Source organism: Thermobia domestica, chromosome 1 (genome assembly GCF_964235325.1).
Source record: "Thermobia domestica chromosome 1, izTheDome1.hap1.1, whole genome shotgun sequence".
Classification (NCBI taxonomy): Eukaryota; Metazoa; Arthropoda; class Insecta; order Zygentoma; family Lepismatidae; genus Thermobia; species Thermobia domestica.
In genome coordinates, this window is record NC_137454.1 from 140975079 (window position 1) to 140996573 (window position 21495).

General features: G+C 34.9%; 1 protein-coding gene across 1 annotated transcript in view; it reads left to right on the plus strand.

Annotated features, from left to right (window-relative positions):
• Positions 1-11363: 11363 nt before the first annotated feature.
• Positions 11364-21495, plus strand: part of LOC145689654 (nuclear receptor-binding factor 2) — a 105625-nt gene continuing 95493 nt past the window's right edge. The window contains exon 1 of the mRNA XM_081763844.1: positions 11364-11420. Coding sequence (XP_081619970.1) covers positions 11373-11420 — 48 coding nt within the window. The 5' untranslated portion in view covers positions 11364-11372. The remainder of the gene's footprint in view (positions 11421-21495) is intronic.

Here is a 21495-nt window from a genome sequence, read left to right on the forward strand (position 1 = left end):
CGAAAGAACTATAGATTAAACAGTAGTTTCTGTCATTTTTGACCATTTATATATATATTTCCCTCCCCCATGTTGCGGGCCATGACATCGGAAGTGTTACCGTTCATCTCAGCGACCTCAAAAAATGTGGATTCAGCACTAATATCGGTTATTTTCGATTATTTTTAAATATCTCTTCCTCCCCTCCCCCAAGTTGTGGGTTTGAATTTGGATTTAAAAGGGATCGAAAGTACCACTGTTCATCTAAAGGATCTAGAAAATTATAAATTCGACACTGATAGGGCCATTTTCGATCATTTTTATATATATCTTTCTTACCCTCCCCGAAGTGGCGGGGCTGATTTTAGATTTAAACAGGATCGAAAATGTCACTGTTCATCTGAATGATCCCGAACACTATGGATTAGACACTAATATTGATCATTTTTGATCATTATATTATATATAGCTCCCCCTCCTCCTTGCTGCGACACAGGGCATCAAAATTGTCACTGTTAATCTCAGCTACTCCTAAAACTATGGATTCAACACTAATATTAGTAATTTTTGATCATTTTAAAATGTTTATCCCCCTCCCCTACGTTGTACCCTCCGCCTCCCCAATTATCAGGGCTGAACTTGGATTCAAAACAGCATCAGAAGTTTCACTGCTTCTCTCATCGACCCCGAAAACTATGGATTAAACACTAATATCGGTCATTTTTGATCATTTTTAAATTTCTCTCCCCCTCCCCTTCCCTACGTTGCATCGTCAAACTGAATAGCCTAAAGCAATCCCTGGCCCTAACTCATGTATTTTGAAAATTTGATTGAGATCGGTCGGGTGGTTCAAGAGTGATGAAGTCACAAAGGCAGTCATTTTTATTTATTTATTTATTTATTTATTTTTACATATATCTCTTTCTCCCCCTCCGCAACATTGGCTGGTCAAAGTGAAACGATAAAAAAAAAACTCCCAAGGCCCGAACCTAATATATGTTGAAAATTTGATGGAGATTGGTTGGGTGGTTCAAAAGTTATTAGGTTTTATTAGTTTTTATTTATACGTCCCACTCCCTCATCCTCCCCTAGGATCTACCGTTAAAGTGAACTTGCAAATATGTTTTCAGATCCGAACCTCATGTATCTTGAAAATTTGATTGAGATCGGTCTGATAGTTCAAGAGTTATTAAGTTACAAAAATAACCACTTTCAGTCTTATATAAATTGATTTTTATATATCTCCTCCCTCCCCCTCTCCTAGGTTGCACCGTAAAAGTGAAATGGCGAAAACACCCCAGGCCCGAACCCTATCTATGTTGAAAGTTTGATCAAGATCGGTCTGGTGGTTTAAGAGTTATTAAGAGTCTTCATCCCGGCGAAATTAAAATACCGCTAATTTTACAGTAATTATGTGATATCTTCAAATAGATAAAAGATAATTGAAATATGGAACAAGAGCGCCCTAGACAATATTATTTTGCATGAGGTACCGTTATCACAAGTCACCTAGTGCCTTTCCGTTTTCAGCTGTTTAGAATCGCGAAAATAAATGCCGATTTTCAAAATGGCTCGAAATCGAAAGCAGATAACTGAGTCGTGATAACGGTTTCTCGTGTAAAATAATGTTGTCTAGGGCGCTCTTGTTCCGCATTTCGATTATCTTTTATCTATTTGAAGATATCACATAATTACTGTAAAATTAGCGGTATTTTAATTTCGCCGGGATGAAGACTCTTAAGTTTAATTTTTTATAGATTTCTCCCCTCCCCTCCCCCTTCCCTAAGTTCTACCTTTAAAGTGATGTGATAAAAACCACCTCAGGTCCGAACCTCATCTATGTTGATTTTTTTAAAGATCGGTCGGGTGGTTTAAGCGTGATGAAGTCACAAAGACAGTCACTTTTATTTTTACTTTTTTTTTTACATATATCTTCCCCCTCCCCTCCCCTTCGTTGCACTGTAAAAGTGAAATGAAGAAAACACCCACGCTTGAACTTTATCTATGTTGGAAATTTGATCGAGATCGGTCGGGTGTTTCAAGAGATTAAGAGTCACAAACACAGTCATTTTCAATTTTATAATTAGATTTTATATTACATTTTCTTTTTATTTACTTTTCGTTTTCATTGTTTTCTATAATACTAATAGGCTATCCATGTTTCATTAGCGAAATAATGTTTTATTCAATATTTTCTTATTTTCTTTTGATTATATTACTTACTGATAAATTATCTTTTCTTCTTTATTACAGGAATTGATAGTAGCAACAATACCGGTGGTAAAGAACTAGCTGCTCCAAATAAACGAAAATCCATCTTAACAAACTAGCGTACAACATCTTAGGCATTTTACTATGGGATAATAAACCTAAAATCGCATATACGTATATACATTGCTTTCAAGTGCTTTCATTAATCGGCTTGGCTTAATTTTACTTGACCTGCACCCACAATTTGTGATTGGAAATAACCAGAAATATTAATTGCATTCATTTGGCTTGTAAACTTGTAATCTAGATATGATTTATTTCAATTGTTTAATACTATTTTTGGTAATTCATAATTTAAGCAGTTTGATGGAGAAGAATTGGAAGAGAGAGGTAGATCTCTCCTAATCTAAAGCTTTATACAGCTGCATTATGTACATTTTTATTTCCCTACTACAAAACTATATCCTATCTTCTGATTTTAGGGTTACTTTGGCACTGCAACTTCTCGTTTTTCCTGCGAATGCAGAAATGTATTTACTCAAAACTAAACCCAAACACAGGTATTGTGTACTTGTTCCTTTAGAACATTATTTATTCTGTTTCGCGTCCTTCCTGCTTAATTCCACATTTTACAAATTCACTACCAAGCTGTGATGAAAATCTTCCGGAAAATTTTCCATTTCATAAAAAACGTACAGTACTCCACTTATTCCTACATCGTTGTTTAGCCGTAAAATTTATTGGTAATAAATATTGTCTGAAAAAAAATTTCATGAAGTGAAAATCTAACGATTCTTCACTTCTGCAAAAATGTTTCAAAAGCTATATAAAGTTCAAGTAACTCATGAAAACAAATACTGAACATTTTCTGGAAACAAACATTAATATATGCATATTAGCATTCATATATTCATTCAGAAAATAAAATAAAATGTAACTAATAAGCAAGCTGACTTGTGTAGTTATTCTTCCAATAAAATAAAAGAAACGTAAAAAGCTGCGCTATTAGCTGCATTCTAAAAGCAACAAATAATTTCATTATAATTTACAAAATAAAAATATATCTTTTTTGTTATATTTGTACTTGTTCTATCTAATAGTTATTATTTCTAATACATTTTTATACATAATAATGGTAGTTTTACAATACAAAATATCTGCTCTAAGATACTGATTGTATATACAAAACTCTAATATTGAAGTTATAATTTACGAGTGTTAAACACTATAAAATCAAAGCATTTCTTATTTTCTGTTGCAAAAATAATCTTCATAAGGAGCTCTTATGTAGATATTTCATTCCATAGGCAGGCTTATATGTGAAGAAATAGTGGAGTTTTCTGTTTTCGAAATAATTGATAAATTCACAAAGATTTATTTTCCCTTTCTTGTTACATTTTAAACAATGGGATGGGATATTTGTACTCTACGAACTCGATCTATGTTCCCTGCACTTTACACAAACATACACAAACACATACAAAGGGAGAGAAAAATACGGTACTATGTACATTTTTACTTGCCGACTTGAAATAGAAAATTTTCAGGTTCCCGAAAGCTTATTGGAAAAATATAATTTGTTGCTGTCTAACTTTCCTCTACAGGAATTCAATTTTATGGCTCAATGTGCAGTTAAATATAGTGGGAAATTTTCCACCTAATATCACTATACATAAAATTAAAAATCCTGCTTAGGAAAAGTTTTTCAACATGTTTCTACATCGTAATGAAAATTTTCAGATCCATGAAAATTCCTTTCACTTGTTTCTACAGAGCAATAAAACTTTCCTATTCACAAAACGTTGCTTTATTTTTTGCTTCAAAATGATGAAAATTTTCCGACTCATAAATAGTTTTTCAATTTTTCCATACACGACAGAAAATTTTCGATTCATGAAAAATTGTTTCACTTGTTCCTACATAGTACTGAAAATTTTCTGAGCCATGCTTTAAAAGATCTTTCACTTTTTAACACTTCTGTACATGAATTCAATCAATTTTATGATTAATGAGGAAGTTGTACTTGATCACTGATATTTGTTTAGAACAGAAAATTTTCCAAAATGGAAAATTTTCCACCTCACATCACTAGTACCAAATTTTCTTCCAGGGGGCGAGGTGGCTCATGGTAGAGCGTTCACCTCCGGTGCTTGAGGTCTCTGGTTCGATCCTAGCTCGCGCCGTACCGTGCTTGTTGGTTTTCTCGGGGTTCTTCCGTTTCCTCCCACTTTCTTCATTCCACCATTTCATTCATTTCTCATAATCCCATCTCCTTTAGCCTTACCGGCATAACCGTAAAACTCAACTATTTCGTTTTTATTTCCTTCCTTCCTTTCGGCCTCCTTGGACGCCGTCTTAATAGGATTCGAACGTTTAGTTACTGGAGCCTTCTCCCTATTTTAGTAAAAACGTTATGGTATATAATAGTTCATTATGGTTCCTTTTCCAATATTGCAGTCGGAATCACCGGGGCTTCAAGTTTCGCCCATTCATGATTGGCCTAATACCTCCTAGCTATGCAAACGTCAATCACAGAGTTAGCGATGACACAGAGTTAATTTTCTTATTAGACGAAAGTTGAACTTTTTAAAAAACTTAGTTTAGCTCGCATACGTTGGTAGTCTTGTACCTTATTAATAGTTAACATTTTCTCTTAAAACTATTTTCGCGGTCTTATTAAATTGTCCAGTATGTAAAATTTAATAAATTTGACAAATCCAGCAAAAATTAGTAGCTTAATTAAACTTGCAGGATCGTTTTCTTTCATCAAGTATAGTAATATCCTAAAAGTCCCCGAATATATTTCTTAAACTTCATCCAATATGACTGTAATATCCAATTGGCCGCCACTGTCCGTAGAATAATCATGGTTTCCTTGATTTCTTAACTACAGTCTTAACGACAATTCTACTACAATTCTTAACTACAATTCTACAGTCTCGGAACTTATAACAAAATATTTTGTAATTAAAATTTTCTTTGTTTGACATATAATTCATTTCTGTAGGTCAAGTAGATGTAAAGTTACAAATGATAGAGTAGGCTTGTATCACTCAATCTTGTACCTGTGTTTCTTTCAAGCGTATTTTTCTGATTTTTCGTATTTTTATACATATAATATTTACAAGGACCGTTCAAAGTTGATCGGGATTTTCATACGTTAATAATCGATGAATAGTCGGATCATCATGAAACTTGCGGGTGACGTAATGTATTCCTTCTCGAGTAACTAGTGCCCGGCATGATGTATTTGGCGCATGCGCAGCAATTGCAGCGAACATGGCGACAAGCAGTGTGTTTGTGGCTGTGGAGCAGCGGTGTGTAATCAAATTTCTTGTGAAGGAGAAAGTTAAACCAGCTGAGATTTTCAGAAGATTGCAAGCACAGTATGGTGAACAAACGATGTCACAAACAAGAGTGTACGAATGGTGTGAACAGTTTCGCGAAGGACGGGAGCTGGTGACAAATGAAGCGCATGGACACATTCGCCCGATTGTACTCACACAAGTGAATATCGCACGTGTTGAGCAAATGATTCTTGAAAACCGGCGAGTAACAGTGCGGGACATTGCTGCCGAGGTGAATATCAGTGTCGGGAGTGTTGAGACAATCCTTCACGACCACTTACGCTTCCGCAAAATCTGTGCAAGGTGGGTTCTGCGCAAGCTGACATTTGATCAGAAGTGGACACGCATGACGGTCTGCGAAATGCGCTTGGAAGTTCTGTCCCATTCCCCGTACAGTACAGATTTAGCCTGCAGTGATTATCAATTGTTTGCACCTCTTAAAGACCATCTGGGAGGGAAGAAATTCACGACAGATGAACCACTGCAGAACGATGTCCTCTAGTGGTTACGACAACAACCAATTTCTTTTTACGCCAAAGGAATCAGGTACGGAGAATACTTTGAAAAGCTGACAGTTTGGTGCTATTGTGCTATCTGTTTCCTTAGAAGAAATAAAAGTCCCGGTCAACCTTGAACGACCCTTGTATATATAAGTAAAAAAAAAAAAAAAAAATTAAAGAAAATATGTCAACATGCCATAATTACAATTGATATACACAAAATATGGGGCATTATATGGAACATAGCTTATTTAGCAAAATATTCTTATAGAAAATTATTTAAGCAAAATTCAGTTCTTTTTATAAACGGTAGAATTAATTTATAGTACATAAAAGACACAAAAATTAAGTCATCCCTGGCACGGTGAACTGTTGGAACATAATAGCGATATGGTTGGGTTGGATCAGACCTACTGCTGCTTCAGATGAAAAAAGTCGTTTTGAAACAACGAGTTTTAAGGAGAGCGTTTATATTTTAGTAATTTAAGTTTCATATAATAAACCCTGCTTCTTTCAGAACAGAAATTGTACCTATTACACTGAAAAACTAAAAAGAAACTTCGAAAAAGGAACTTCGAAAGTTTCATAAAAGTAACGTATAATTCGAGGGTAGTCACTTTCATTCTGTTGTTTTTGACTCCCAAAATGTGATTTCCCTGCAATTAATGCACATGTCTGAGTAAAACAATCCTGGACATGAACACTTGAATTAAGTACATGAAAGCTTTACATTTGCAATACACCAGCTTCAGAAAAGAGTATGACTTGTATGTGCTAACAAGTAATTAGGTAGCATTCTTCATTTTCCCCTCCGATCCCCTATCAATTGCTGAAATATGTTGTTCCAGCCAAGTTTGCTCCTAATGTACATCTTCAATACGTGTCGTCTGCTCGCACTTGCTCTTATGAGCAAAACTGAGGGATGAGCGACTGGTGTGAAGAAATATCGACAGAAAGCCAGTGGGTCACCATCATGCGATGCATAGAAGTGTAATTTGCTAGTTCTTCAGGATTCGTAATAGATTTGTTGAATATACTCACAACCTGTTGCAATTAACTGTCTATCTCTCGAGTAGTTTCTAACAAGTTTTCTTCCTTTCCTGAAACAAAGCCGTGTCACTTCATGAAAATTCATGTAATAACAGTATCACATCATCCATGTTTCCTCCTATATTTTCATATATTTAAACATTTTGGCTGGTTGATGAAATCGGCCTTCTTTATGAAAGAGTTTTTAAAAAATCTGAAAAATATGATACAAGATTAAGCAACACATGTCTACTCTATCATTTGTAACTATGTATCTACCTAACCTACAAAAATGTATTATATATCAAATGAAAGAAATTTTATTTACAAAATATTTTTGTAAGTTTCCAGACCGTGGAATTGAATCTTAGGTAAGAAATCAAGGAAAACATGATTGTTCTATAAACGGCGGTGGCCAAATTTGATATGGTGAAGCTTAAGGCTGGGTACTTTTAACATATGCCTACTACATTGGAAAGAAGCTGTCTTGCGAATTTCAGTAAGTTAATATTTTCTTTCGGATTCAGATCCCCACATACAGAACTAAAAATATATATAGGTCTATATATTTTTTAAATTTAGAAACTAGAATTTTTTGTCATTTCTTGTCAGTACTACCAACATAATTTCTCATTAGCCAAATCTTGAAAGGCGAATCTTGAATTCAAGATTCGCATACACTTTCTCTTGAGTTAACATCTGTAAATTCCATTGCCTGAGGTTATTAGGCGAATCTTGAACAGGCGAAAGTTGAAGTCACCGGAATCACTGAGATACATGTGTTTTAGAATACCGTCATTGTAGCTGTTCTATAATTGTTACAAAAAGGTTACATACGACTGTGTACAAAATGAATATTGTGTTAGCTAGTGGTAATAGATAATTCCCAGTCAATCCGTTTATTTGATTTAAGGTGGTTTGTTAATCACTAGTTGCATTAATAGTTGCAGTAATATTTGCATTAATAGTTGCAGTACTAGTTGCATTACCAACTTATTTCACTGCATGAAATCGACATAAACATGGGAGTATATCAATTCATTTTTTCTTCTTTCGTTTTTTTGCTCGAAATATCTTAGGATATCTATTAAATTACATTTAGGATACATATTAGGATACCTATCGTTGCCCACATTATTTAACATTAAAATATAATCTCAAACAAATGTTTTGAAATCAACTGATAACAATGAACAAATAAATAATAATATAATAAGAACAAATTGATATATAATGCGTTTCGAACAGATGGAGAATAGCGACACTTTAGAACCGCATCTGCATGGATAATGGCCGTTGTTATATTAGCTTAGAGTTTCGTTCTCCACAGCATTACCTTGCCAACTCTTCTATTGCGTGGTACTTTCATTCACTGCTTGTAGTGAAGTGGCAGAGTATAATAAATAACCTTAAATATTTTCCGGCTGGAATCTGTTATAACTGGGTTCATTAATTCTGGGGGAAAAAATCAAAAATATTTAAAATAAAGCCTTGGTTTGTATTCATATAGTCTATTAGCACTCAGTGGTGTTCACTACCAATGGAAAATTGGTGCCCTAATGGACCACTCAGAAGTCTATGGCTAAACGTTGCTCAGAGTTAGTATGTAAACATACGTGGGACACAAACAATTGCAAGTGTGTGCAGGCTTCAGTGGAGTGCATGAAAACCTGTAGCAGTAATGGTAACAAGTGTTATAACTTACTTATAAACACTTATGTACCAGAAAATGATTCATCTGATGAGTATTTAAAAGACTAAAGAAACATGTAATTTTGCGCAGATTTGATATGATAATATAGAATATTATTATAGTTTTGCTTGTTTCCAGTAATTAGTAAATATTTAATGAAGTTCGATATAATATTCTCGTAAATTACATACAAATAGAGTTATTGAGGTTTCTGGAAAAAATAACATAAAAAGTGACAATTGAGAAAATACAGACCATTCTTGAATTTAGAAATACCCTTCAGGTGTATAACGATGTTATCAATCAACCTATATATCACCTGTAAGTGGTGTTTACCCTTACTTAAGATATCTTTGCATATGTTCTTACCTTATTTATATTTTCTGCTTTTCCATTATGGTAAGATAAACATTTTTGTTAAAGAAATAAGGAATTATTTTCAATGACCTCTAGCATAGTGTGTGGAAGATGGCAACATTGCATCTTTCTTCACCATTTGGCGCACACCGATGTATAGTCCAAACAGTTTATAAGATAAGAAAAATCCTCATCTATTAGATTAAAAATTATTTCCGGCAACAAAATATCTGAAGGTCTAACCCTCTTTCAAATACTGCCCAAATCTTAATATTCCAAATCACTAAAACTTGCTGACCCAATCACCCCAAACGAAATACTATCCAGCCCAATAAAATTTTCGTCAGGTCCAGTCACTTGGAAGGGCTTGAACTTGCTTGGCCCCCCAAACTTCGTGAAGGTCTAACTATTTCAAATTCAACCCAATTCTTGACCTTTGCTACCCAGTTAGTCGACACAAAGTACTCTCAATCCCAAATAAAAGTATTTGTCAGATATATCATATTAGTGAAGTTGGTCCAACCAAACGAAGCAGAAAATCACTTTTCAATAAGTTTAATAGCTCATATTTCGGAAACTATAATAGCCCAAACACTAAAAGTCGCTGACCCAATCAGCCCAAACGAAGTACTATCCAGCCCAATAAAAATCTCATCTGGCCCAAACACTGGGGGGGGCTAACGTGAAATTGGCCCCTCAAACTTTGTGAGGCTGTAGCTTTGTTTCAAGAGTAGCCCAAACACTAAAAGTTGCTAGCCCAAACAGCCCAAATGAAGTACTTTCTGGCCCAATAAATATCTCGTGTAGCCCAAACTTTTGGTGGGGGGCAACTTCACACAGGCGGTCGCTTGCTAATGATAATAAAGTGGTGATGGACTTAATTAAAGAACATTTACAAATCCTACAGCAGAAATTCAGAAAGTATTTCGGTAGGCGAGTTCCAGATTTCGTTTGGGTTCTTGACCCATTCGCTGCGAATAAAGAAAATCTTGCTATTAATATACAAGAAGAACTACAGATTTAAAAGCCGACAGAACATTGAAATTAAAACTTCCCGAAGTTCCTTTAGATACAGTTTGGTTGACAATAAAGAACAAATACCGGATACCTACGATATGATAGTTAATGTGTTATTGTCATTTTCAACTACACATTTATGTGAACTGGGTTTCTTGACGATAATTGAAATTAAAACAGCAAAGAGACGGCAAATTCGTTATTGAAGAAATGAGATTTGCATTGTCATCGATCACTCCACGGATCAGTTAAGCGGACACTAGTATCACATTGAAGGTATCAATAAAATTATTTACTTTAATATCTATAGTAGAATAATATCATGTATTGAGCTTAATAAATTTATTGCCTTTATTTGCTATAATAACATTTTAACTTATTTTGTATTAGTAAGTGCAGGACTCGATTTCTGTTTAATAATAATACTAATAAATTAACTAAAATACACATTTATATTGATAGTGTCATACAATACGTTTTGGTGTGCCACGATGAGTCGTAAATAATTCATACTGTACCACGAATAGAAGAAGGTTACGGGAACACCTTCAGTTTTACGTAGATTAAAATACTGTAGTATGGTTGAATCAAAAGGAAACTGTGCCAACTACAGAAGTAACAAGAACAGAACAAAAAAAAAAAAAAAAAGTAGACAAATAGAAATAAAATCATATGAAATGATATTAAGAGTCATAACAGAAGGTAGTGAGGTATTCTAAGCAGGTGAGATTATTAATAGAATTCTTCTCCGTTACCTTTTTTTCCCACTTCATTAATCCACAAATTATAAGTTACGGTAGGTTTTATCATAATTCCCTTTAACATATAGTATACAACTACAAGAATAGATATGATTTAACTTTAAAAACAACCTCAATACTGTATATCATGTCAAAGAACACGTACTGTATATCAAATTTAATTATATACTTCAATATTTAAATTTCATTTCAGTATCTTTCTTATAAAGAGGAGCTGGCAACGCTGGTATTGGTCTCGATATAAGCATTGAAAAGAATAAATAAAATGGAGTTCTCGGTGCAAGTTAAGCTTCCAGCCAGGCTGCCCAGTGTAACTTTGAGCTGATATTCTCTTCATTGGCGCAGAAGAATGAGGAAGATTTATGTCGGGGGAAGTGAACTGGGCTCAAAGCGATGAGGTGAATTATGCAGTGATATTCTCTTCTCAGAGTCCTTCATTATCAATCAGCTGGAGAGGTTCTTTGAAAAGAGCCTTTGTATGTCTATGGTGTCTGCTCAACCCATTTATACTACATTTGGAGCTCAGGTGGGACGTTTCCCCTTATTATTCCAGACGAACATAAAACATGATCATATTTCTCTGTGTCATGTAGTCCCAGAAATACAGTAATACATTTTTATTTATTAAGAGTATTGTTAGAATCATGTTGGAAAAGACGTTATAGGATTAAAATTAATGAGGCAAATGTTATGTAAATAGTTCAGTAGCACTTTTTATGACGTGCCCCCAACTGGTTATAGAAAGCGTACGAATGTGCATATATATCTTTAACAATTGTCAACTAGAAATTCGTTCTCAATTGTACACGGTAAACTAAAGGAAGGGTGACAGACTTTATTAGTCAACTTAGGAGTTCATTTAGTTAAGGGAAGGTTTAGCACAGTGTGAGTTATATTTCTAAACAGGCTGGATGCTAAAGGGACGCCAAAACGATGGGTCTACCTTTATAGATTTTCCTTACAACTACTGTTCCCATAAATAACAGAGCGAGAGAGAAATTTGTACAAACTTGACTGATTAAGACACACTTGAGACCAGTGTCAATTACTGGTTGGCCTCACCGATAATTCTTTCAGTACAAAATTACGAGTATGTCGCACAAAGATTGAATTCAAGCTGTTCGTGCACAGGTCATGATTAACTGAGTTGTACAATTTCTGTTTTGAGTAGACAAGCTTAAATTGGGGCCTACAACCACAATAACGGGGCGATGCTTCACATCGTCGTAAAATGAAATAGAGACTAATTACTCAAGTCTACATTTAAAAAAATAAAAAAGTATATTGTTTCATGTTAAATCATTTATTAAACTGAAAACTTGTAGATGAAGAACCCATCGCTGCACCATAGAATGGCTATGAACATATCTTTTTTTCCTTTAAAATACATACATAAGAGATTACAGAATAATGCCTATTTCATTAGCGGCCGTACATGTTCAGCCTACATGCGCATAGACTGAACTTGGCATAATTACAATAAAGGCTACCAATCAGAGACGTTGATGGGAGTATGAAATGAGTTAGGTGACACCATTAGCAGAGATGGAGTGGGTCAGTGGGTCAAGTGGGTCAAGTTTTGTGAGTGGGTCAGTGGGTCGTGGGTCAACAGCATGTGACCCACTGTGACCCACCACCCACCATGACCCACTGTGACCCACCACCCACCGTGACCCACTGCGACCCACAACCCACCATGACCCACTCTGACCCACCACCCACCATGACCCACTGCGACCCACCACCCACCGTGACCCATTGCGACCCACCGACTCAGTATGATCTACCGACCCTCTCTGCTCACTGCATTGTAGACAGTATCTTCTGAAGACTGGTAAATTTGTCTCCGTTTTACTTTCAAGACCTTCATTTTCCTTCCTTTTCCACTTGTTACTGTCTACTTACCTGAGGTGAGTATATCTAACCAAGTGAAAAACGAACTTCAGGCACTTTTGGATATTGATATTTTTAATTGTAATAATAGCAATAGGACTTACACTACAACTTGGCTTTCGAGACCTGTGAGTTTTTCGAGCTAACTACTGGAAAAAATACATTTTTGAATCACTGTAATATATAAAAAATTGCATGTAACTATGTGTGCCTGATCATCACGGTCAAATTGCAAAGTCAAATGAAATTACTTTTGGTATATAGTTCGGCCTTAATCCAAATTGGGACGTTATATTGCTTTTATTATAATGCATAATATCCTAAGGAGGTAGTGAGGATCCAAATTTTTGCGAAAAAAAAATGAGTATCTCGCAAGCCGTAAAACTTACGGAGCTGAAATTCAGTGTATTAACTCTTTATTGAAAATAAACAGAATGTGTCCTAGCAATTTTAAAATTCTCCTTTATGTGGGGGAGGGGCACTTCTCTATATATGGAAAATTGGTAGTGAGTTGGTTTGTAAAAATTAGGGATGGGCACGAGCGAGTTCGAGCGATTTTTCTTTGAAACTCGACTCGACTCGAAACAGACATGTTTGACTGGACTCGAGAACTCGGCTCGAAAAATTTCCTCCAACTCGACTCGAAACTCGACTCGAATTTGGTTCGAGTTTCAAGTCGAGCCAAAACGAGCCAAATCGAGCCTAATCGTGTGTGTAGTTCAAGTACTCTCTTCAAGTATTATACATACCCAATACAATTATTATCAATGACACTTCTTCTTCTTCTTCTTCTTCATATTATTATTATTATTATTATTATTATTATTATTATTATTATTATTATTATTATTATTATTATTATTATTATTATTATTATTATTATTATTATTGTAAGGACCGCCGTGGCTCATTGGTAGAGTGTTCAGGTTCACCTCTGGTGAATGGGGTCCCGGGTTCCATCTCTGCTCTCGCCAAGTGAACCTTGTGGTGGACGAACACAGTCTGCATGGGTTTTCTCGGGGCCCGCCCATTTCCTCCCACTTTCTTCATTCCACCATTTCACTCATTTCTCATCATCACCATCTCCTTTAGCCTAGCCGACATAAGGCTGGAACGTAAAACTCAAAGATTTATTATTATTACAGCGTTTTTGCTTCGCAATTGGAAGATCCCATGCTCGAATCCAGAGTTCAGTATCCTGACTGAGGTTTTCCAGGGTTTTCCTCAGTTACACCAGGTCAATGTTGAGATGGTACCTTAAAATACAGACCCTGGCCGCCATTCTTCCAGTTCATTTCCCAATGTTGTTATTATTGTTGATTTGAGTGCTCCAGTGTAAAATGGCCTCTGAGATTGTATCTGGTAGCTTAGTAATAAATAAATATATATATATCTCTCGTTCACTTAATTCTGCAAAAGATGACTGATGGTGGGCATGAAGTCATACGTTTCCAGGTACATATACAATTCCTAAGAGACCACCACTTTTACGATACTTTTTCGATACGAGACAGACACAAACTTTGTCTCCTAGACTATTGTCGTGGTCTGTATATGAGTAACTTTAAGACACAATCTATGCTACATTCGCGAAGTGTTCTCTCGGTATTCGTGTAAAATTGATTCAAATGCGAAGTTCTCCGCGGCCCAATGCATATTGCACTAATTTTAACGGCCCATATGTCATTTGCATATTTATGGGCCTTCATATATCCGGAATTCAATCATACACTACTATAACGCTCGGGAACAAATATTTTTTACACTAGTTTCTTTAGATGGAACTGGACATGAATGTGGGTATATACAACAAAAAATTGGATCAAGTATTGGATCAAAGAATTGTTTTGAATGAATATTAGTCTAGTAGTACTTTACTAAGTAAATAAGCAGAACGATATGGAGAGATTTGGATCGGATAAGCACAACAGTGGCTTGTGATTGAAGAAGACAAAATTATGTATGTAACACTGCTGTCAGAAATAAGATAAAGTATAAATAATGATAATATATTGTAGATATTCACTATTATTATTATTATTATTATTATTATTATTATTATTATTATTATTATTATTATTATTATTATTATTATTATTATTATTATTAATTTCAGCACGCAAAGTGTCACACATGTAAATATTTCGTGAAAGCAGAGAAATGAACTTGTTTTTCCGATTGCCTTTGTAAATAGCTGTGGGATTCTTCCTGTTATTTGAGGAGTGTCTGCAAATTTTGACTACCATAGCTTTGCTCAAATAAATGACACACTGCCGCAGAAAAGTAATATTGTTCTTCTCCTATTTGTATTGCCTACTATAAAAAAGGAAAGAGCTTAAAACTATTCAGTAAAGAAAAGTCTGAACCCCTGTAGGGAGGGACCTCTGATTACAGATTCCGTTTGGTGGTAACTTGTTTACTTGCAGAGTTGCAGGGCTGTTGAACAATAAACCACACGTGTTCAGTTGCAGTCCAGTCTAAATCTGTAAGAACGTTTGCCTCCAATGAATAAGATAAAAGAGAATTTCCGGCCATACAAAATATGAAGAAGCGAAGTCATCACTTTATTTACCATGATATGTGGGGGGGGGGCGGTAGCTCAGTAGTAAAGCGTTCACCTCCGGTGCTTGGGGTCCCTGGTTCGATCCCAGCTCGCGCCGTGTAGACTTTGTGGTCGACAAACACCGTGCTCGTGGGTTTTCTCGGGATTCTCCCGTTTCCTCACACTTTCTTCATTCCACCATTTCATTCATCTCTCATCATCACCGTCTCCTTTAGCCTAACCGGCAAAACCGCGGGACATAAAACTTAAAGATTTCAATTCGTTTTTACCATGATACGAGAGGATTTAGCGAACATCATGATAATTGTCACTTCTGGTAAAATTAAGTTATTAGGTGGACTGGATTGGTATTAAACCACAAGGGAAACTTGTTTGGTATGTGTCATTGTATCGAATTGCATAGGAATAATTAAATTTTTTTTCATACTTACTCGAAAGTCAGAAAATGTGGCATACAATTATGTTTCCACGAGCTGCCCATATTATGCAAATAACAACATTGTTGTCCTTAATAGGCTTTTTATAATATTGGAAATAATAATAATAATAATAATAATAATAATAATAATAATAATAATAATAATAATAATAATAATAATAATAATAATAATATGTAGAAACTAGATGACGATTATTCTTCGGCCTATATATCGCCTATATTTTACTTCCTTAAATCTTACTGAAATATCATATATTGAAGTTCATACATATATTGTGCTCTATGGTTCTACACTGCAATGTTTCACTTGTAATGAACGACTGCCCACGGTGTTTTCAGAAACGTTTACTAACTTTTTTTTCCTTTTTTAAGTTTTGGCTTTCTTTACAGCTTTCCAATAACTAATTGCCAATAGTTACACGAAGTTAAAATGTAATATTTCTCTTTCTTTGCTAGTAACGTGTTGGTCCCCGGTAGTGACACTCGGTTTAAAAATATATATAAAAGCTTTTTCAGACCACCCATCCTGAGTAAGATTTTTCTGGGTTTTCATCACTCACGCCAGGCAAATTCCGGGATAGTACCTAACATACAGGTCCCAGGCCGCTTCCTTCCTTCCCTTTCCTTGGATAGGTGATCACCGAGGGACGTCATCCCCCATAGGTGGCGGGCTAAAATGACCATAGATGCCGAAAACTCAGAAACCTAATTCCTAACCCTAATCCTAGTATCGTATTGATAGACTTGTTATTAATAAGAATTAAGGAATTGACAAGATAGGAGCTTGTCAGCGTCAACGACTTAATACAAAGTCACTCATTTCGGTTATGACTTGCCATCTTTAGACTCTGACTTATAACTTCATTAGGAAATGCATAATGCATTAGGAAATTCAATTTCTCCAGTGTTCATTTTCCCACGTAAGTTCTTCAAAGAGTGTCTCATACGTGACGGACCACCAGATTGTACGGGAAGTGAAAATCCCAGTGGCTGGATAACAGCTTCAGATTTGTTTTTCATTAAACATTTTTGTAAGCATGTTCGCTGTTCACAATCATCTTCGGTTCTGGTGTTATTAGACAATCATGTATCTCACCTTAGCACAAGTGTTATGGATTTCTGTAAGGAAAACGGAGTGGTCTTGTTATCTTTTCCTCCTCACATCACTCATCGCTTACAACCCCTCGACGTATCGGTGTTCGGTCTGTTTAAGAAGTTTTACAGCCAAGCTGTGTCTGATTGGTTGAAATCTCATCCTGCCAAAACAACATCAATTTATGGTGTTCCTACTCTTATCAAATCTGCACTGCCAAAAGCTGCAACACCCAGAAATATCCAAGATGGATTTCACAGTTGTGGAATATGGGAGTTCAACAGAAACCAATCCGAAAGTCAGCTATTCTAAAACCAAATTGCCACGTTAAATGAATCTTGTAGCTGTCATAAAAAAAAATAAAATAAAATAAAATAAAATAAAACTTGCAACCCGATCTTTATATTTACTCTTTACATGTTACAACTTCTTGAAAGCAAAAAAGGTTTCTCCACACTTACAGCACTGCACTCTAGTGGACAAACAGTGAACCTCCTCATTAAAAACGTTTATTTTGGCGCACTTCCCCTCCCTGTCTAAAATAATTCGTTGTTTCGGAAGCGGCGAAACTGCTTTTTCTTTTACCCAACGGGAGGGCGATAGCAGATAGCAAGCAAGACGTCCCAGAAAGTTGCGCATCGTTCAACTGCTTGCAAGATGGAAAAAGATGTGTTATGACCCTTTCAAGACTATGTGTACACGGTGAAATATGGTAGGGTTTCAATATTTTTTTTTAATGACAGCTACAAGTTCTTCTAACGTGACAACCCCCTTTAACTGACACTCCTGTGAAAGAGATGCTTAGACAAAAGCATTAAATAAAGAAAAAAGAATTAAAAATAAGGGGTGTAAAAGCCTGTTTGAAACTTGAAGCAGGCGTAAGTCGTGAATGGGAAAGGGAAGTCGCTATATTTTAATCTTCAATTTGATAATTTAGTAAATATAAATTAAAATAAAAGAATTTTGGAATTTTTGCTTTGTATGTATGTTTTGTTACTGGTTAATTTATATCGGACTTCCGAAGAGAAACATCAAAAGAATTTAATGACCCTGTCTATAGCGACAACTCCCAGTCACGACCCCTCTCCAGTTTTATTAGAAATAGGAAAAGGAAAAGCGAGGAAGAAGGAGAAGGTAGGAGAAAAGAAGAAGAAAGGAAGAAGGAACTAGAGATGAAGAATTACTGGATAATGACGGGAATATGATACACAAACTTGAATAGTTATTGAAAAGGTGAATCATACTGTTATTACTTGAGAATCAATTCTGAAGTGATCCCGAAGAGACACATGTTCCCTCATACTGCTCTGACCTGAATCCAGACAACTGCACATGTGGGAGTTGCCCTGACCCAGACCAGGTGACGAGAAGTTTTAATTTAATAGTTTGCATGTTATTTCCAAATGTAAAATAATCTTTATCTAGTATCTGAATTCCATAGTGGAGATCGAACACACGTCTGAATTAGCCAAGGAAAGAAAAAATCAAAGTGATTTGCATATTTTCTACAAATAGAAGTTTTCGGGATTTTTTTGAACAGACTGTCGTTATCCAAGCTCATCCTGTTGTTTAGGTTTTCCTTTCAGAGTCGCTTTAAAATAGTTTAGAGTTAGTTATCTTTCATGATCTCGGTCATGCACCAATATACATATAATATAGTATTACACACATATTATAAATACTATCTTCGTAAATCAATATTAAAAACTACCACTTAAGACTAAATTTATCATTCATTCACGCACACACACATACATACAGGACAATGTATTGATATAGGTGATTCAGTTTAAAAAGAAACTATAATCTAACTACAGTTGGTCAACATTTATTACATCTATTAAGAATTTAAAACATAAAGAAAATATTTATAACATGCAATTGAATATACATAAAAATGTATCATTCTACATAGAATCTTGGATTACATCAATATGAATTTGATCTTAGCAGAAAGATGAGAGAAAGACAAATAATAATAAAATAATTTAAATTTTGTTAAAATAAAATGTACATTTGGAAAAAATTTAGTTACATCCTATAATATTTCGTATGAAAGAAAAAAAAACTTAAGGTGATGGTTAAATGAGTCCATATCTCATACGAAAGGAAAGAAAAAAACTTAAAAGATGATAAAACGAGTCTCTTCTCGTGCATTCAGACGACCTTTTATATCAAACGTTCGCAAGGCACTCTTTTGGTGTCCATATACTTAAACTCACTCTTTATTTAGATATGCACACGTGATATAATATTAATAGATTGTGAACGACACATATTCAGTTCGTAGACTTATTTATTTATACATTTTCCTAATTCAGAGATTAAGAAAACAAAGTTTTGTCACTAGTTTCACAGTGACGTAGTCACTCAATTTGTCATTCCATTTATTATATCGTCCATTTACTAGCCTTTCAAATCAGTATCAAATTGTATCACGTTAGGCGTACACATTTGCAGTTATATTCGCTCAATATAAAGAAACGAGAATTGTCAAGTTTCAAAGAGTTTTGTTCTTATATCAACACCACAATTGTTGAAGTGGAAAACTGTTCAGGTTCGAGAATTCGTATATGATGGATGAAATTTGAAATGTAATTGCACAGGAGGATTTCTGGTTTATGAACTTTTGGGTAGATTTAATAATAAATTAGGGTTACGATGACCTGCCTTAATTTCATGCTACATGCAGTTGGTATAATAACAGACTATGTTGATATTTACATATGTTAATTAACCATATTACAAAGACTAAAGAGAATTGCTAACATACGGCGGTATACTTTAAATTCACATTTAATGTTCGTCGAATTTTTCGAAACTCTGGCAACCAACACCCGTTCGGGATAGGAACCAAGACCCTTTACACACATTTAACTACGTAAATCAACATTATACAGTTTACTTTAATATCACATTTATATTCAACATATAATTATATCTCAACTTATATATACTCAATTATCATTTAATCTTTTAAATCAATGACCCCGATTGATAAAATTCTTAAGTTGCAACACTTCACATAAGAAAAATCCGACCATACAACTGATTAACCGCGCATAATGATGAAACCTTATATTCTCAAACAATTTTTAAAAGAGTAGATATTTAATGTACAAGATAGGCACGTAAACATTGAAATTATATATATAAATGGCTCTAACAATGTTAATAATACTTATGGGCTCAAATATCTATACAACATTCACCTCTATGGTAATCAATGGAAACAAAAGTAGAAAATAATGAATAGTATCACGGAGAAATTCCAAACGAATAATGATAAAAGAAAGGAAAGCAAAAATTGAATCGTATACTGAACTATCGCTCGCTATATCAGTGGGTCAAATTGTGATGGAAAACGGTTCCTTAATATTTGACATCAACAAATCCTTCCACGAATCATGTCTCGCAACATCTCAGCTGGAAATTCAGATTCGAATGATATGTGTTAAATGATTGATATTCGTAAGTTCAAAACATGGGGGAAGGGAAGGTTGAAAAATTTTTAAAAATCTTGAACAACAGAATAGCGAGATAGATGGAGAAGAGAAAACAAAAAGCGACACTCCAAAGAAAAACACACTAGCACCCTAAATACTACAAAGATAAGTGGTCGAATTTAGACATATGACAATACACAGCCAAATATATTTCCAAACAGGTGGCCTCCTAAATATCTAGCCTAATATAAATATCTCCAAGCCCACGAGCTAGTCTGTGTCCTGAGCGAGATTTCCACAAAGACAGTGGCTTTATGGAAATCCTATTTCGCGCCGTGTCCAGCCGAGACCTTGGAGACTCTGGCCCTACCGGAAGGTCAGTGTGGTCTCTTAATTTAGAAGTTCTCAAAAAATAATCCGACCTTTCAGAAGCTGAGAAGAGTTACGAGTAAAGTATGGAAACTAGAATAAAGAGAAAATAAATAGAAAACATCTAACAGGGATTTGCCAAAATTAAAAAAATAATAAAATAAATTTTGTACTAGTAAGTTGTCTGCCAAATCTTACTAGTAGCTCCCAATCCACAAGATTCGCTACATCTTGAAGTGTCTTTTAGTTTCAATCAATAACCTAGTTTTAAAAATTAAGGAAAATGAAAATATTTATGGGGGGAAGGATCGACACCTTGGCAAGGAAATACGAGATTCTACTGAAATAAATTTATTATATTATTCAATCCTATCAACTTCGTCACCTCTGTGACGTGGAAAAAATTCAAAGTTGCATAGTAGTATAGCAAATGTAAGTTGAACGCATATATTTAAACTGTACCAATTCTGCAAACGGCTATTCTGTTCTGTGATTACTTGGAAACTGTCCGTAATCATTTGCTACATGACCGCTATTCGCAACGTTAGACCAGATGAGCAGTTAGTATGTACGGTTACTATTAAAATGTCGATCCACGAAGTGAAAATACAATCCGTCATTTTCACACGGCACACTGTCCTCACAAAATTCTGACGTAATGGTCGGTGCACGAAACATTTATTATATATATATATATATATATATATATATATATATATATATATATATATATACAATAAATACTTTGTGGCAAAAAATACAACTGGGCTCATATATGCACGGGTGTCCCATTATTTA